General features: G+C 43.9%; 1 protein-coding gene across 1 annotated transcript in view; it reads left to right on the top strand.

Annotated features, from left to right (window-relative positions):
• The window catches only part of LOC143788516 (coagulation factor XIII B chain-like), a 149,681-nt gene that overhangs the window by 97,837 nt on the left and 33,025 nt on the right, over positions 1-18,819 (top strand). The window contains exons 8-10 of the mRNA XM_077278227.1: positions 10,306-10,488; positions 11,262-11,459; positions 11,542-11,721. Of these exons, the coding sequence (XP_077134342.1) occupies positions 10,306-10,488; positions 11,262-11,459; positions 11,542-11,721 (561 nt within the window). The remainder of the gene's footprint in view (positions 1-10,305; positions 10,489-11,261; positions 11,460-11,541; positions 11,722-18,819) is intronic.

The following is an 18,819-nucleotide window of genomic DNA, read 5'->3' as shown; positions in this document are numbered from 1 at the left end:
TTGGCACCAGAGATCTGGTGGCTAGGTCCTTTTGGTGGCCTTCCTTGTCACGGGATGTGCGGTCGTTTGTGCAGTCCTGTGGGACTTGTGCTCGAGCTAAGCCTTGCTGTTCGCGTGCCAGCGGGTTGCTCTTGCCTTTGCCTGTCCCGAAGAGGCCTTGGACACACATTTCCATGGATTTCATTTCAGATCTCCCAGTGTCTCAGGGCATGTCTGTCATCTGGGTGGTATGTGATCGCTTTTCTAAGATGGTCCATTTGGTACCTTTGCCTAAGCTGCCTTCCTCTTCCGATCTGGTTCCTGTGTTCTTTCAGAATGTGGTTCGTTTACACGGCATTCCTGAGAATATTGTGTCTGACAGAGGATCCCAGTTTGTTTCCAGGTTCTGGCGATCCTTTTGTGCTAGGATGGGCATTGAGTTGTCGTTTTCGTCTGCCTTTCATCCTCAGACTAATGGACAAACGGAGCGAACTAATCAGACTCTGGAGGCTTATTTGAGGTGTTTTGTTTCTGCGGATCAGGATGATTGGGTGACCTTCTTGCCGTTGGCTGAGTTTGCCCTTAATAATCGGGCTAGTTCCGCTACATTGGTTTCGCCATTTTTCTGCAACTCTGGTTTCCATCCTCGTTTTTCCTCGGGACATGTGGAGCCTTCTGACTGTCCTGGGGTAGATTCTGTGGTGGATAGGTTACAGCAGATCTGGAATCATGTGGTGGACAACTTAAAGTTGTCACAAGAGAAGGCTCAGCGTTTTGCCAACCGCCGCCGCGGTGTGGGTCCCCGACTTCGTGTTGGGGGTTTGGTATGGCTGTCTTCTCGATTTGTTCCTATAAAGGTCTCCTCTCCTAAATTTAAGCCTCGCTTCATCGGTCCTTACAGGATATTGGAAATCCTTAATCCTGTGTCCTTTCGCTTGGATCTTCCTGTGTCATTTGCCATTCACAACGTGTTCCATAGGTCTTTGTTGCGGCGGTACGTTGTACCTGTGGTTCCTTCTGTTGAGCCTCCTGCTCCGGTGTTGGTTGAGGGCGAGTTGGAGTACGTGGTGGAGAAGATCTTGGATTCTCGTCTCTCCAGGCGGAGGCTTCAGTATCTGGTCAAGTGGAAGGGCTATGGTCAGGAGGATAATTCCTGGGTGGTTGCCTCTGATGTGCATGCGGCCGATTTAGTTCGTGCCTTTCACGCTGCTCATCTTGATCGCCCTGGTGGTCTTGGTGAGGGTTCGGTCACCCCTCCTTAAGGAGGGGGTACTGTTGTGAATTAGACTTTTTGGCTCCCTCTTGTGGTCACTAGTGGTATGACTCTGGGATTGTCTTTTTTCTGTTTGGCACTCACCTGGGTCGTTAGTCCAGGGGTGTCGCTATATTAACTTCCTGGATCCTTAGTCCAGTGCCTGGCATCGTTGTAATCAGATCCTTCTGTTGCTCCTGTCTGCTGGTCCTGGCTCTTGCAAAATTAAGCTAAGTCTTGCTTCTTTGTTTTTTGAGTTACTTGCTTTGCTACTATTTTTGTCCAGCTTGTACTAAATGTGATTTCTGACCTTGCTGGAAGCTCTAGGGGGCTGGTGTTCTCCCCCCGGCCGTTAGACGGTTCGGGGGTTCTTGAATATCCAGCGTGGATATTTTAATAGGGTTTTTGCTGACCATATAAGTCATCTTACTATATTCATCTGCGCTGTAGATCACAAGATAAAATGGTTAATAAAGTTATCTGTATACGTTGTCCACCAGACAGTAAGTCCACCACTGCCTATTCCAATATAAATCAGTACATTCTTAGTGCTTTATATATAGTCTAAAAAAGTCTGCTGTTTTACCGGGTGTTCCACTCTGGAGTTCTCCTGGATCTGCCCAGCCCTCAGGTGTAGTGCCGTAGTAGTCCTCTGAATGAATGCAGGCGATGAGATTAGAGATGATTCCTTTTCAAGATATGTATGAGAATAAGGCGGAGAACTGTCCCGGCCGGTGACAGTCCCCCCTTACCTCACCGATGCTGTTCCTGGATTCACAGCGTGGGCCTCTGCTTCCACACACTAGTTGCCGACGAGGCGCAGCCACAGCCGCAGGACCTCGTGTGACGTCACTTGCACGTGATGTGGCACGTGAACGGCCAGCAAATTGCACTCAATACCAGAACAAGTCTATCCAACGCGTTTCAAAGTCCACGGACTTCTTCTTCAGGGATGGTACGGTGCTAATCAGAGCTACTATTTATATTATCTAGCTAGTGGAAGCTTCGGATCTCATTGGTTAAATGCAAAAAGTTCAATTTCGCTATTTAACCCGTTCGGAATCAGTGTATCTAATTCAAAAATCCATTTACTTTCCTCTTTTGACATCTGATTAATGAAATTACCTCTCCGCCAACTTTTTTTAACAATTTTAATCCCGGTTATTCCAATGTCCCTTATAGAGCCCCCATGGTGTTCTCTAAAATGTAATGATAGAGGGTGACCCGCAAATTTTTTCTTGATGTTCCGTAGGTGCTCCCCTATACGTACGTGTAGAGGTCGTATAGTGCGCCCTATATATAATTTGTTACATGGGCATTTGATCCCATAGATTACTCCGCGGGTAAGACAGGTAATATGTTCTTTAATTTCGGCTTCATTGCCTTTATGAATGATGTTAAATTGTTTTTTTATATTTAATTCCCTACATGGTAAACATTTTTTACAGGGAAAAAAACCAGATGGAATTTGTGATATAAATGATGGTTTTGACCTTCCAGGCTTATACACAGATGGAGCTATGATGTTGCCCAAATTGTTCGCCCTCCTGTAGACGAACCTTGGGCATTTGGTTAATGTCTCTCCAATTATCTTGTCTTCTTTAAGTATGTTCCAGTGCTTGTTGACAATTTTCCTCAAAAAATGACTATTGGAGTTATATGGCGTTATTATAGGTATCCCATCATTTTCCATATTAGGACTTTTTTTCTCTTTCAATTTAAGCAAATTTTGTCTTGGTTGATTCCCTACCTTTTCTTTAACCCTTAATAGGGTCTCTTTATCATATCCTTTTTTACAAAACCTCTCTATCAGAACATTTGTTTCTTTATTAAAATCTTCTAATTTAGAACAGTTTCTGTGGGCCCTTATAAACTGACTTTTGGGTACATTCAGAAGCCAGCTGGGTAGATGACAGCTATTGAGTGAAATATAATTATTTGAATCTGTTGGCTTATGATATAGGGTAGTTTGGATCCTATTTCCTTCTATAAAAATTTTCAAATCTAAAAAATGTATTGCTTTATTACTACTGTTAGCTGTAAAATTTAAAAAATAATTATTTTTATTGAGATCATTAATAAAATTTGATAATAAAACCGGTCCCCCTGACCATATAAAAACTATATCGTCTATAAAACGCTGCCATAGGACCAGGTTTGCCCGTAGGAATCCGTCCACATAAATGTGATCTTCCTCCCACTTACCAACATATAAATTAGCATAACTTGGGGCAAACCTGGTACCCATGGCAGTGCCCCACTGCTGGGAGTAGTAGTCCTTCCCAAAACAGAAATAATTGTGGGTACTTACCCACAATTATTTCTGTTTTGGGAAGGACTACTACTCCCAGCAGTGGGGCACTGCCATGGGTACCAGGTTTGCCCCAAGTTATGCTAATTTATATGTTGGTAAGTGGGAGGAAGATCACATTTATGTGGACGGATTCCTACGGGCAAACCTGGTCCTATGGCAGCGTTTTATAGACGATATAGTTTTTATATGGTCAGGGGGACCGGTTTTATTATCAAATTTTATTAATGATCTCAATAAAAATAATTATTTTTTAAATTTTACAGCTAACAGTAGTAATAAAGCAATACATTTTTTAGATTTGAAAATTTTTATAGAAGGAAATAGGATCCAAACTACCCTATATCATAAGCCAACAGATTCAAATAATTATATTTCACTCAATAGCTGTCATCTACCCAGCTGGCTTCTGAATGTACCCAAAAGTCAGTTTATAAGGGCCCACAGAAACTGTTCTAAATTAGAAGATTTTAATAAAGAAACAAATGTTCTGATAGAGAGGTTTTGTAAAAAAGGATATGATAAAGAGACCCTATTAAGGGTTAAAGAAAAGGTAGGGAATCAACCAAGACAAAATTTGCTTAAATTGAAAGAGAAAAAAAGTCCTAATATGGAAAATGATGGGATACCTATAATAACGCCATATAACTCCAATAGTCATTTTTTGAGGAAAATTGTCAACAAGCACTGGAACATACTTAAAGAAGACAAGATAATTGGAGAGACATTAACCAAATGCCCAAGGTTCGTCTACAGGAGGGCGAACAATTTGGGCAACATCATAGCTCCATCTGTGTATAAGCCTGGAAGGTCAAAACCATCATTTATATCACAAATTCCATCTGGTTTTTTTCCCTGTAAAAAATGTTTACCATGTAGGGAATTAAATATAAAAAAACAATTTAACATCATTCATAAAGGCAATGAAGCCGAAATTAAAGAACATATTACCTGTCTTACCCGCGGAGTAATCTATGGGATCAAATGCCCATGTAACAAATTATATATAGGGCGCACTATACGACCTCTACACGTACGTATAGGGGAGCACCTACGGAACATCAAGAAAAAATTTGCGGGTCACCCTCTATCATTACATTTTAGAGAACACCATGGGGGCTCTATAAGGGACATTGGAATAACCGGGATTAAAATTGTTAAAAAAAGTTGGCGGAGAGGTAATTTCATTAATCAGATGTCAAAAGAGGAAAGTAAATGGATTTTTGAATTAGATACACTGATTCCGAACGGGTTAAATAGCGAAATTGAACTTTTTGCATTTAACCAATGAGATCCGAAGCTTCCACTAGCTAGATAATATAAATAGTAGCTCTGATTAGCACCGTACCATCCCTGAAGAAGAAGTCCGTGGACTTTGAAACGCGTTGGATAGACTTGTTCTGGTATTGAGTGCAATTTGCTGGCCGTTCACGTGCCACATCACGTGCAAGTGACGTCACACGAGGTCCTGCGGCTGTGGCTGCGCCTCGTCGGCAACTAGTGTGTGGAAGCAGAGGCCCACGCTGTGAATCCAGGAACAGCATCGGTGAGGTAAGGGGGGACTGTCACCGGCCGGGACAGTTCTCCGCCTTATTCTCATACATATCTTGAAAAGGAATCATCTCTAATCTCATCGCCTGCATTCATTCAGAGGACTACTACGGCACTACACCTGAGGGCTGGGCAGATCCAGGAGAACTCCAGAGTGGAACACCCGGTAAAACAGCAGACTTTTTTAGACTATATATAAAGCACTAAGAATGTACTGATTTATATTGGAATAGGCAGTGGTGGACTTACTGTCTGGTGGACAACGTATACAGATAACTTTATTAACCATTTTATCTTGTGATCTACAGCGCAGATAGATATATTCATATATTTCATGGCTGGTATTTTTCCATCCTATATCGGACATGTTTGGTAGTTAGGTCCGTTTTATCAGCAGCAGTAGAATCACTTACGCATAAATATATTGTGTGCAGCGCCTATAGTTGTTTTTAGACTTTATCTTACTATATTCTGCTATTAGCTAGTGGGCCTCTCTTTGCTAAATACCTAGCTCATTCTTATGTTTGTCTTTTCCTCTTACCTCACCGTTATTATTTGTTGGGGGCTTGTATCCAACTTTTGGGGTCTTTTCTCTGGAGGCAAGAAAGGTCTTTCTTTTCCCTTCTAGGGTTAGTTAGTTCTCCGGCTGGCGCGAGACGTCTAGAACCAACGTAGGCACGTTCCCCGGCTGCTGCTATTTGTGGTGCTAGGATTAGATATATGGTCAGCCCAGTTACCACTGCCCTATGAGCTGTTTTTTTGTGTTTGCAGACTTGGTATTTATTCCTGAGACCCTCTGCCATTGGGGTCATAACACAGAGCACAAGGAGATAATACCAGGAGGAGTCCTGCCCTAAGATCGGCAACATCCCTCTGAGGCGCGTAGCCGGTGGCCGGAACACCGAGGGAGTAATAGGCTCTACGCATTACTTCAAACTTGCAAAATTAGTCCCAAACGCATTTTTATATATCAGAAAAGGTAAATACATTACCTAGCAAGAGTTTGCTTACACATGCTACATTGCATGCCGTGAGGACAGAAAGAGCGACTCAATAGCATATGAAACCATGGAGAACAAAGAGTCAATTCTGGTATATAGCAAAGTGAAAAACTTTATTATTGTTAATAAATCACACATTAATAAAATATTAAAACCAAGGAGCACAGAGAACAATATAGCGCATATACAAGTGTATTAACGCAAGGTAAATCATAGATGAATCCAAGCTAAGTGCCGATGCAAGAAATACCAGCACAAAGAAAAGGTACTATATAGCAAGTGCGTAATGTGTCAAATATCTACTGCCAACCAGAAGTATGGAGCTAAAGTGAATAACTTAATGTAGTCCCAGGCTAGTATACGTCCTAGTGGACATCAGACATCAGCAGCGATAGCTACCCCACCAGTATAATGAACTACAACCAGGGAACAAGCCCAATCTATTTTGCTCAATAAACACACATGGTAGTGTAAATATAAATACAAGTAAAAAGACAGCACATGCTATAAAGGTGTTAGTTACCCGTCATTGTCACTGATAGTTGCGCCAGCACTCGCTCCCCAACGCACATTTCGGTATATACATTCCTTCCTCAGGGGGCGTGGCTTAGCTAGTGACACATTCCGCCCTATATACCCGGCATCTAACATCACATGGTCACAGAGAGCCAATAACAGCAAGTCCTCTGCACACGCGCAGAGCCCCCGAACGCCGTCCACCTACACAGGCGGATCCCTTCACTGACACAAGATCACGTGGGGCGGCCGGCGCCTGGCCGTCACCACGCAACCAAGGCAAGCAAGGGGAAACACAGCTGTGCAGCCGGAACCACACGTAAGGCGGCCGTGCGCATGCGCAGACAGAACCAACATGCCGATATACACTCACTGGCCACTTTATTAGGTACACCTGTCCAACTTCTTGTTAACACTTAATTTCTAATCAGCCAATCACATGGCGGCAACTCAGTGCATTTAGGCATGTAGACATGGTCAAGACAATCTCCTGCAGTTCAAACTGAGCATCAGTATGGGGAAGAAAGGTGATTTGAGTGCCTTTGAACGTGGCATGGTTGTTGGTGCCAGAAGGGCTGGTCTGAGTATTTCAGAAACTGCTGATCTACTGGGATTTTCACGCACAACCATCTCTAGGGTTTACAGAGAATGGTCCGAAAAAGAAAAAAAATCCAGTGAGCGGCAGTTCTGTGGGCGGAAATGCCTTGTTGATGCCAGAGGTCAGAGGAGAATGGGCAGACTGGTTCGAGCTGATAGAAAGGCAACAGTGACTCAAATCGCCACCCGTTACAACCAAGGTAGGCCTAAGAGCATCTCTGAACGCACAGTGCGTCGAACTTTGAGGCAGATGGGCTACAGCAGCAGAAGACCACACCGGGTACCACTCCTTTCAGCTAAGAACAGGAAACTGAGGCTACAATTTGCACAAGCTCATCGAAATTGGACAGTAGAAGATTGGAAAAACGTTGCTTGGTCTGATGAGTCTCGATTTCTGCTGCGACATTCGGATGGTAGGGTCAGAATTTGGCGTAAACAACATGAAAGCATGGATCCATCCTGCCTTGTATCAACGGTTCAGGCTGGTGGTGGTGATGTGCAGCCGACAAATCTGCGGCAACTGTGTGATGCCATCATGTCAATATGGACCAAAATCTCTGAGGAATGCTTCCAGCACCTTGTTGAATCTATGCCACGAAGAATTGAGGCAGTTCTGAAGGCAAAAGGCAAAAGGGGGTCCAACCCGTTACTAGCATGGTGTACCTAATAAAGTGGCCAGTGAGTGTACATATAGAGGCTCCCACAGTGATAACCCAGTGATCATAAATAATGCAGCATATATATAGAATAATCGAAAACATGTCCATCATATAATCCATATATATGATGGACATGTTTTCGATTATTCTATATATAATTATGCTGCATTATTTACAGTTTATTTCACCTTCCTTGCAGGCACCGTTCCAGCGATGTCGGAACTCACTCTCCCGGAGCTCACATGAGATTTCTGCTTCACATGAACCCTGTGCTCAATCAGTGCTGATAAACAATTGAAGAAAATAGCGGTCTGGAGGGAGCGCTGATGACAGAGGCCACTGGAGTGCAGGTCGGGGATTTAAAATCTTTAATCACAGCTCATTTCAACAGCCAATTGCTGTCTTTTTCAGGTGGCAATGAGTCAGAAGACAAGAAGACAGTGATTGGCTGTTGAAACGCGTTGTGATTAAAGATTATATATAGAGAGAAAGAAAAGCGGGCACCACTCCAATACAAAAATTAGGGATCAACCATTGCATATAAATAATTACGGAACAGACAGAGAAGATATGCAAACCAATGGAATCAACCTTAAATAATCAATTTTATTGTAGAAAAGTCATAATCCATAAACAGAGCCAGGCAAGACATACATTTAAAAACATTTAAAACAATGGTATGGCACAATAGACCATAAAGAATTTAACCCGAGGGGAAAAAGGAAGCTAATACTTCACAACATATGTAGAACAGGAGAGATTACCAAAAAGTGCTAAGTATGCGAATACACCAATCTTAGTGAAATATAAATCCTATTGTTTGCAGCCAACTGACCCCCTGAGTACTATGACAAATAACATGTACTCCAGCCTAATATCAGGAGAAGATATATCATGGATCCTATTTTGTCCAAAACGGCATGTGTGCAAACAGATGGTAAACAAATGAGAGCAGACCCCTGTAGAAAAATAATCAGGGAAATAAATATACTGCAATACTACAATGTCCTAGTTATTTAAATAAACATATGCACACACACACCATATGGAAATGCAAGGAATCGAGATCCAATGTCCTAAGGCATGAACAAGTGTCAGTCTATGCAAGAAATAAATAGTTGTAATTCCACAGCAGTTATAGAGGTAAGTTACCTAGTCCTGTCCCTCGGGAAAAAAAAAAGGCCCTAAACTCAAGATTAAAGATTTTAAATCCCCAACCTGCACTCCAGTGGCCTCTGTCATCAGCGCTCCCTCCAGACCGCTATTTTCTTTAATTGTTCGCTGATTCTCCCTCCTAGAGGGACTGTGGCGGGAGCTGCGGCTGACAAGCCAACTTCTCCATTGCTGCTCCAGGACCTTCCACCACGTGATCGGCAGGTCCTTGATCATGTGGGGCACATTACTCGGAGTCTCTCCTGCACGCCGGCATCTCTCCGGACTCAGCCATCTTTCTCCACTCATTGCCTCCCAAATACCACTGTGCCGACGTCTTGGAACTGCCGTTCACCTGCCCCACAGGACTAGGAACCCTTTTGAGCCACTCCACATTGTTATGCTTGTTCAGCATAACCGTACATGGTGAGTAGGTCCTTGACCTTTCAGTTCCCTTCCTCGGCCGATATCATTCATGTGCGCTCCCCTCTCTCTCTTTTGTTTCTATATACAATCATTGCTGGTGTCATTGTCCCCACCTTCAAACCTATAAATAATCAAGAGGAAGCGAGAGCTGCAGGTGGCCGGTCACTTCCTCTAGATTACTTATATGTCTGAAGGCAGGGACAGTGACACCAGAGCAGATTGGGCGCAAGGCTCACATGTCATAACAAATGCACATGAGCCTTGGAGACGCGAGTGCCGACACCACTGGAACGGCAACAACATGGGAGGTGAATATCAATGTTATTTTAACAGGGCAAACATTCAGAATGAGAAGGGGTTGTCCTAGTAGTGGACAATCCCTGTAATTAATTTCCCATAACAATTTGGGTAAAACTAATTGATTTGCTGAAGTATCTTTATTTTCAGGCAATTAGGATCTTTATGGTGAGCAAAATAGTAATCTTTTGTTAAGCTATGGTGGAGTACCACATTTTGTTATATTCTGTCAATATTTTTCTAAGGGCATCTCATCCTTTCTTATAAGCCTTTTAGAGTCCATTTAGGGATATTGTTTTGAAACACCAGTCCAGCAGAACCTCACCGGGAAATCAATGTGTGTGAAAAGGTTAGAAACTAATGAAAATATGAGAAAAAACGCTAGAAATATATATAGACATAAAAAACATAATTAGCTGTTAGTGAAATAATCTGCATAATGTATAAATATGCTATACAGTATATGTTAAAAAACATTTAACATTTTATTTTTCAGCACTGGAAATGTTTCTAAGTAGTAATAAACTGTATATTATGCTAATGCCTTTTCTGGATATATTTCAGTCAACAATGAATATTGCCAAACCCCACCAACAATAAGCAAAGGTGACCTCATTGAAGCTCCATTGGACAGCTATGAAAATGGCTCCTCTGTGGATTATAAATGTCACAGCTTCCACCTGATGGAGGGGCCTAAAACTGTGTACTGTATACATGGATCCTGGTCTGTGCTGCCAAAATGCTTACGTAAGTAAGACGTTCTATACAATGTGTTTAGTATTACAAATCATCTGATGAGTATCATAGGGTGTATTTTATAATCTAATATTCACTAAAACTAAAAGTTATTAGAGACAATTGAAGGTCAATTCCCAAAAAGCCGTATGTACGAAAATTCACAAGGGAAAAATTATTTTCACTATTTAGGGCCTCCATAGGGTGCTATATTTTATTCTGGGTTGAAATAGCTCCAAAATAATTAATTATTGACTAGGAAAAATACATGTTTGTGCCATGTTCGCCAATAGATAGAAAAATATTAAAAATTGAGAGTCCTCATTGGTTGACACCTTTTAACGGCTAACTGAAAATTTGGTAACAAATAGAAAACTTTCAAGACTACTCAGGTCTCTTCATCAGGCATTATGAACCACGCAGACCGTCTCATGAATGGCACCTATTTTTGGTTAACATCTGTAATAATTTTATTTATTGGAGCAGAGGAGGGAGCATTTAGTATACTAACTGAAATATGTCCGCTGGTGTACGTGTCTAAATATTGCTATAACCTAGGTGGCCTTGTGAAATGTAAAAAAGCCACAACTTCATTGGGCTGTACAAAATACAGTAGAAGACTTCTATGAGTTAAGTGTAGAAAGAAATGTAGACGTATGCATCTAATTCTATCATCAAAGTCAAGTGTAATGTTTATGATCTAGTACACCCTATACATGTAAACTGGAATCTTACATTAATTTACATTGTTTTCTTAAAGCAGACATTTATTTTGCACTCTGTAGAGCCCTGCACCCTCGCTGTTGGTGACATCAAAGAGAGAAATTTGGAGCTTCAATGGAGTTCAGACCTACACTCAAAATTTTTACATGGTGATATGGTGGAATTTCAGTGCATGGAAGGTTTTGAGCTGCCGATGTACACTGAAGTGAAAGGACTCTGCAAAAATGGCCAAATTCAGTATCCTTCCTGCAAAAAGAAAGGTATACAATAAACAACATATTCATTATCCCACAATGCTAAACCAGTAAATTGTCTTATATAAATCTCTTTTTCTTTGCCTAGAATCATTGAAATCTTGTGGTCCTCCTCCTAAAGTAGAGCACAGTGTAGATAATTTCTTGCAATCAGTGTATGAATCTGGCTCGGTGATTGTGTACCATTGTTCAGAACATCACTTCTTGAATGGCGACAGTGCGATTCACTGCTCAGATGGGCACTGGGGATCTCCCCCAACTTGTATAGGTAAAGTATTGTTTTGTGCTACCAGATATAATGCCATGAGACACAAGACAAAATCATGAATGCTTGATTAGTGCTATAAACTTTTCAACTTGCGCATTTATAGCATATACTTGCCCCTTTAAGTGTATTTTACAACCAACCATCTATTTTCAAAATTTTTTTGAGTATTGAGCTCTGTATTCACAAATGCAGTGAAAAAGCAGCAAAAAATGGTGACTTGGTAGTGTTAATGCTCAAAATAAAACAATATATAGCATCTAAAATGTTTTTGAGAACGTCAACCCCATATTGCTCATTGAGAATTGTGCTCTGGCAAAAGGAAGAGGTCATTACTGTTCTCCCCAAGCCCAGTGCATGGGGAGCTGCAACCGCTGGCATTGCGGGTTTTTGACTCTCTGCTCCCGCTCTCCTGTCAAACTACATATATATATATATATATATATATATATATATATATATATATATATATATATATATATATATATATATATATATATATAGCAGTACGGCTGTACTGTAAAGTGTATGTCCCACAAACAAAAATTCATTTTAATCACTAGATTATTATTATTATTATTATAGCGCCATTTATTCCATGGCGCTTTACATGTGAGGAGGGTATACATAATAAAAACAAGTACAATAATCTTGAACAATACAGGTCACAACTGGTACAGGAGGAGAGATGACCCTGCCCGCAATGGCTCACAATCTACAAGGGATGGGTGAGGATACAGTAGGTGAGGGTAGAGCTGGTCGTGCAGTGGTTTGGTCGATCGTTGGTTACTGCAGGTTGTAGGCTTGTCGGAAGAGGTGGGTCTTCAGGTACTTTTTGAAGGTTTCGATGGTATGCGAGAGTCTGATGTGTTGTGGTAAAGAGTTCCAGAGTAGGGGTGATGCGCGAGAGAAATCTTGTATGCGATTATGGGAAGAGGAGATAAGAAAGGGGGAGGAGAGAAGGAGATCTTGTGAGGATCGGAGGCTGCGTGCAGGAAAGTACCGGGAGACGAGGTCACAGATGTATGGAGGAGACAGGTTGTGGATGGCTTTGTATGTCATGGTTAGGCTTTTGTACTGGAGTCTCTGGGTAATGGGGAGCCAATGAAGGGATTGACAGAGGGGAGACCGGGAATAGCAGGTGGACAGGTGGATTAGTTGGGCAGCAGAGTGTAGAATAGATTGGAGGGGTGCGAGAGTGTTAAAGGGGAGGCCACAGCAGGAGGTTACAGTAGTCAAGGCAGGAGATGATGAGGGCATGGACTAGGGTTTTTGCAGATTCTTGGTTTAGGAATGTACGGATCTGTGAAAAATTTATGAGTTGAAGGCAGCAGGAAGTGGAAAGGGCTTTGATATGTGGTTTGAAGGAGAGATCAGTGTCAAGGATTACCCCAAGACAGCGAGCTTGTGGGACTGGGGAGAGTGGGCAGCTGTTTACTGTAATGGATAGGTTCATTGGAGGGGCCGCGTGAGACGGGGGAAAGATGATGAATTCTGTTTTGTCCATGTTAAGTTTTAGAAATCTAGCGGAGAAGAAGGATGAAATAGCGGACAGACATTGAGGGATTCTGGTTAGTAGGGTGGTGATATCTGGTCCAGAGATGTAAATCTGTGTCATCGGCATAGAGATGATACTGAAAACCGTGAGATTCTATGAGCTGTTCCAGGCCAAAGGTGTAGATGGAGAAGAGCAGGGGCCCTAGGACTGAACCTTGTGGGACTCCGACAGATAGGGGGCGAGGTGAGGAGGTGGTGTGTGAGTGGGAGACGCTGAATGTCCGGTCAGTTAGGTATGACGAGATCCAGGATAGGACCAAGTCTGTGATGCCAAGGGATGAGAGGGTCCGCAGCAACAGGGAATGGTCCACTGTGTCAAAGGCAGAGGAAAGGTCCAGGAGGAGGAGGATAGAATAGTGTCATTTGCTCTTGGCGGTTAATAGGTCATTGGTGACCTTAGTTAAGGCAGTTTCTAGTTAAGGCAGTTTCAGTGGAGTGGTGTGACCGGAAGCCTGATTATAAGCGGTCGAATAGTGAGCAGGAAGATAGATGGGAGGACAGTTCGAGATGGACGTGTTGTTCCAGTAGTTTTGAGGCATAGGGGAGAAGTGATATAGGGCGATAGCTAGATACAGAGGATGGGTCAAGAGAGGGCTTTTTGAGGATAAGTGTGATTGAGGCATGTTTAAAGCTTGAGGGGAAAACACCAGTTGTTAGTGATAGGTTGAAGAGATGGGTTAGGGTTGGGATGAAGTTGGATGGGATCTGGTCAAGTGCACAGGTGGTGAGATGCGATTTTGAGAGTAGAGTGGAGAGTCGATCTTCGGTAACGGTGGAGAAGTTGGTTTTGGAGGTGGAGGGCTGGGTAGTTGGGAGGAAGGGCTCTGGGGGTTGTTCACTAATAGTGTCTCTGATGTTCTCAATCTTCTGCTTGAAAAATGAGGCAAAGTCTTCAGCTGAGATGAGTGGGGAGGGAGGAGGTGCGGGGTACGGAGGAGAGAATTGAAGGTGTTGAATAACTGTTTAGGGTTGTGAGACAGGGAGGATATGAGAGATGAGAAGTAGGTTTGTTTTGCTGTGGCGAGTGTAGTCTTGAAAGTAGTGAGGGACTGTTTGAATGCGATGAAGTGCTCGTTGGAGTGGGATCTTTTCCATCTGTGCTCAGCAGCCCTGGAAGCTCGCCTCAGTTCTTTGGTCAGGCTGGTAAGCCACGGCTGTCTGTTGATTTTGCGAGCTTTGGTATGTGTGAGAGGGGCAAGAGATTTCAAAGCTACAGCTATTGTGGTGTTATATAGAGTGGCAGCGTCATCCGCATTGTGTAGGGAACTTATATCTGTGAAAGGGAGGAGGGATTCAGAGAGTGAGTGTAGATCAAGGTGTTTAAGATTTCTGCGAGGGTGTGCAAGTTTGTGGGGTGGGGATTGTAGACAAGGAGTGGAGGGGAAGAGAATGTGAGTAGATTGTGGTCAGAAAGAGGAAGAGGTGAGTTAGAGAGGTTAGATAGGGAGCAGAGGCGGGTGAATATGAGGTCCAGTGTGTGACCATCTTTGTGAGTGGCTGCAGAAGACCATTGAGTGAGGCCAAAGGAGGAAGTGAGAGATAGAAGTTTAGTGGCAGCTGAGAGGGAAGTTTCAATGGGGATGTTGAAGTCGCCCATGATGATAGTGGGGATGTCCGCAGAAAGGAAATTAAGTAGCCAGATAGTGAAGTGGTCAAAGAAGGTGGTGGCTAGCCCTGAGGGGTGGTAAATGACAGCCAGTTGGAGGTTGGAGGGGGAGTAGATGCGCACAGAGTGCACCTCAAAGGAAGGGAGGGTAACAGAGGGTGGAAGTTGGATTGGGGTGAAGGAGCAGTTATCTGACAGGAGAAAACCAACTCCTCCGCCATGCTTGGTGCTGGGGGGGGGGTGAAAAAGGTAGAAGCCACCATACGAAAGTGCAGCAGGAGAGGCTGTGTCAGAAGGGGTGAGCCAGGTTTCGGTGATGGCGAGGAAGGAAAGTTTGTTAGTAATAAAAAGATCATGGATGTAGGAAAGTTTGTTGCAGACAGAACGAGCGTTCCATAGAGCTCCTGTTAGTGGGACTGGGGAAGTGGGGGCCGGGCAAATGGGTATAAGGTTAGAGAGGTTACGGAAATTTGTGATAGAGCATGGATGGGAGGAAGAACTGACTTTGGGGATGTGGTGAGGAGGACCAGGATTTGGAGAGGTATCACCAGCAGTGAGAAGGAGCAGAGAAAGTGATAGCAGGTGGGAGCAGGAGATGGCATGCCCTTTCGCTTTGAGACATTCTGTTCATTTTCTCTTCCCAAAACAGGAATAAAAAGAATTCAAAATGTTATATGTAACCTAAAATTTACTTCCAACAAAAACCACAATGGTAAAACAGTTTTAATAAAAGCTGCAGCACTCAGTAAAGTAAGTGATACATCGCTGAAATCAGGATCTTTGCCCCTACGTCATGCTGCTCTCAGATGGGGCAGAAAACACCTGGTGACAGATTCCCTTTAAGAAATAAAGGTGGTAACAAATATGCACCTTGTCACCATTTCTATCACCTGCCAATGTCTTAGGCTATGTGCACACGCTGCAGATATTGCTGCGGATCCGCAGCAGTTTCCCATGCGTTTATAGTACAATGTAAACCTATGGGAAACGCAATCCGCAGTGCACATGCTGCAGAAAAAAATGCGCGGAAACCCAGCGGTTTACATTCCGCAGCATGTCAATTCTTTGTGCGGAATCCGCAGCGGTTTTACACCTGCTCCATAATAGAAAACCGCAGTGGAATCCGTACAAAAACCGTGGTAAATCCACAATAAATCTGTAGGAAAAATGCGGTGTTTTTGCCCTGCGGATTTATCAAATCCGCTGCGGAAAAATCCGCAGAGGATCATTCTACGTGTGCACCCTTATACTTACACTGCTACAACCAAAACTGGTGGGTACTAATACCTGTGAAGCAGTGGGGAATTTAAAGGGTAAGTAGGCACCGCATTGCTATGTTTTACGCATTTGCCAGATTTTTCTAGGCTAGCATTCTTTTTAGAATAAGAGCAATGTGTAGTGGCATATTCACACTGTGGCCATAAACTTGTAAAATCTAGAATAAGAACATCAATAAATACCCTGCAGTAAGCAAATAAATGGTAGTAATACATGTAAAAAACATATGGTACTTAGTTGACACTAGAGTGATCAGGTTGCGGGATGCAGTAAAGGACAGGAAACAGAGCAAGAGTTAACATTAATTTTTACTTGAATAGGGGAATACTCCACGCAGGTAGGGGAAAAGAGAGACAGGTGTATGACAGGTGATATGAACACAATAGGTGGCTGAGGGAGGTAAGGGGGCAATAGGTATACCAACTGTTCATTAAGGTCAACTTATCAGTCTGACGGCTTCCTGACTGCAGAGTCCTAGGTTCAAACGGTGGTGCCGACACGGTTAGCACGTGATTAATACGGTGTCATCCTGCAGGAGTTGATGATCCGGTTCCTGGCTTTGACGATGGGTCCACGACGTCTTGCACGGGGTCCTGGGTCCAGGATTTGGGTTGCAGACTGAAGAGCAGTCTCCAACACTGCTGGAGTTTGACGAAGCTCGGCAGAAGTATGTGGGTGAGAAAGGGTACAGTTCTCTGTGAGTCGCCCGGTATTTCTTAGGAGGCACACGCGCGGTATTTACTGGCCCATTGCGTTGGGTACCTTGATCAGGGGGAGCCAATGGGCAGAATGCAGTTCTCCGGTCAAAGTCTCTGTAAGTGCCAGCAGGGATACTATAGCGTGGATCTGCGCTGTCACGGTGCTCAGAGGACAGAGCACCAAACTTCTCCTGCTGCATGTTCCCGCCAAGTCTGACTACCTTTCCATGCACTCTGCCCTTTTTAGCCTAGCTATGTCCCCTGCTGTTGAGTACAAAGGTCGGTCCAGGTGTCTAAGACTTCCCCCAGACAATAAAGGTGACAATCCCGACAGTTTCCGGGCCTGGCACAAGAAAGGTACCCCCGGTCCAGTCCCTCTTCTTACACCCCCCTCTCCTTTTGCTCGCCATTCCACGGGCGAGAGTTCTTGTAGTTTGTGTTGACATTCTACTAGTCCTTGAACGATTTGTTGCTAAATAAACTGGTCTTGATCATATCTGTTGGGGGTATCCCGGCTGTGGCCCGTTCGGAGTGCCTTAAGTCAGAAGGAGTAGTCGAATCAGGTTGGGTAGTTGAGTCAGGCTGAACAGACGAGGACGGGGACGCACCCATTTCAAATGGAGCAACTACTTCAGAAACTTCAGGAACTTGTCCATCTTCTGGATTTACAGGCGACGGATCAGGCAACTCTTGTTCTTCACAAACAGCAATGGCCAGAGGGGATATTTCAGGAGCTCTTCTCCCCTCTTCAATTTGGTCAGGATCTCTCGACAAACAGGGACGTAGCATATTCCGGTGAACTACTCGAGTGGGAGCATTTTCTTCCCCTTCAGGTTGAATTTCATAGATGGGCACTTCCGTGCTGAGTCTCCACTTCACCCGGTACGAGTTTTTTCCCACCGGTACTCCATTTTGTCCCTAGGATGCCTATCACGGACCAACACTCGGTCCCCGGCTTGAAGAGCTGTCCCTCGCAGAGGAGCTGTCACTGGATGCTCAAGTTCCTAAAACCTGGTCTGCACCAGGCGATATAGTGTCTGCAGATGATGACGATGTTCTCGGACCCGGGTGGACACCCCTGTCCGTGGGTAGTCCTCCTCTGTATCCAACTCCAGCTCTGTAATCTCTCTTCCTGGCTGGCTGAACAGCAGGGTATATGGAGTGTAACCGGCGGTGCAATGTACTCAGTAGTTATACACCCACACTAACTCAGCTACAAATTCAGGCCACTGGGCCTTTTGGACTTCCTCTAGTGTCCCTAACATCTGGATAAGAGTCCGATTGAACCGTTCACAGGCTCCATTTCCCTGAGCGTGGTAAGGCATTGTCCGAGATTTTTTTTTTCGATCTGGTACAGGCAGTGCAGTTCCTCCATCACTCGCCTTAGGAAGCAGGCACCTTGATCGGAGTGAATTCTCTTCATGCAGCCGTACACTTGAACAAAATTCTTTCAGATGGCATGTGCTGCTGATTCGGCAGTTTGGTTACGTGTTGGAGTCACAACAGCGAGCTTATTGAAATGGTCCCTCCTCATTAGACAATGTTCATATCCCTGGTGGGCTGGGCCTATCGTCAGATAATTGATGATAATCAATACTTCTATAGGAGCAGAGGTTACAATGGTCTGTGTGGGAGCTCTCTGCTCCAGAGGCTTGGCTAACTCGCAGCTTCTACATTGCCGACAGGCCTCTTCCACCACAGCTTTCAGGCGAGGATGGTAAACTAGCTTTTGCAGCCACTGAAAGGTCTTCTCTTGAGCGATGTGAGCTCCTCTTTCGTGTGCTTCCGTAAACACCTTAGGCAGCAGCGCCTCGGGGATCACCACCTGCCAGGTGGTACCCAGTTCCCATTGTAACTGAATCTTTCTGTACAATAGTCCATTCTTTAGTTGGAGTCTTTCTCACTGTCGAAGGATCTGTAGAGTCCCTGGGGACAGGGCATCTCTCTCTCTGACTGGGTAGT

This window comes from Ranitomeya variabilis, chromosome 8 (genome assembly GCF_051348905.1).
Source record: "Ranitomeya variabilis isolate aRanVar5 chromosome 8, aRanVar5.hap1, whole genome shotgun sequence".
Taxonomy (NCBI): domain Eukaryota; kingdom Metazoa; phylum Chordata; class Amphibia; order Anura; family Dendrobatidae; genus Ranitomeya; species Ranitomeya variabilis.
Note: the sequence above shows the minus strand (reverse complement) of the source record. Positions and strands in the feature narration are given on the sequence as shown.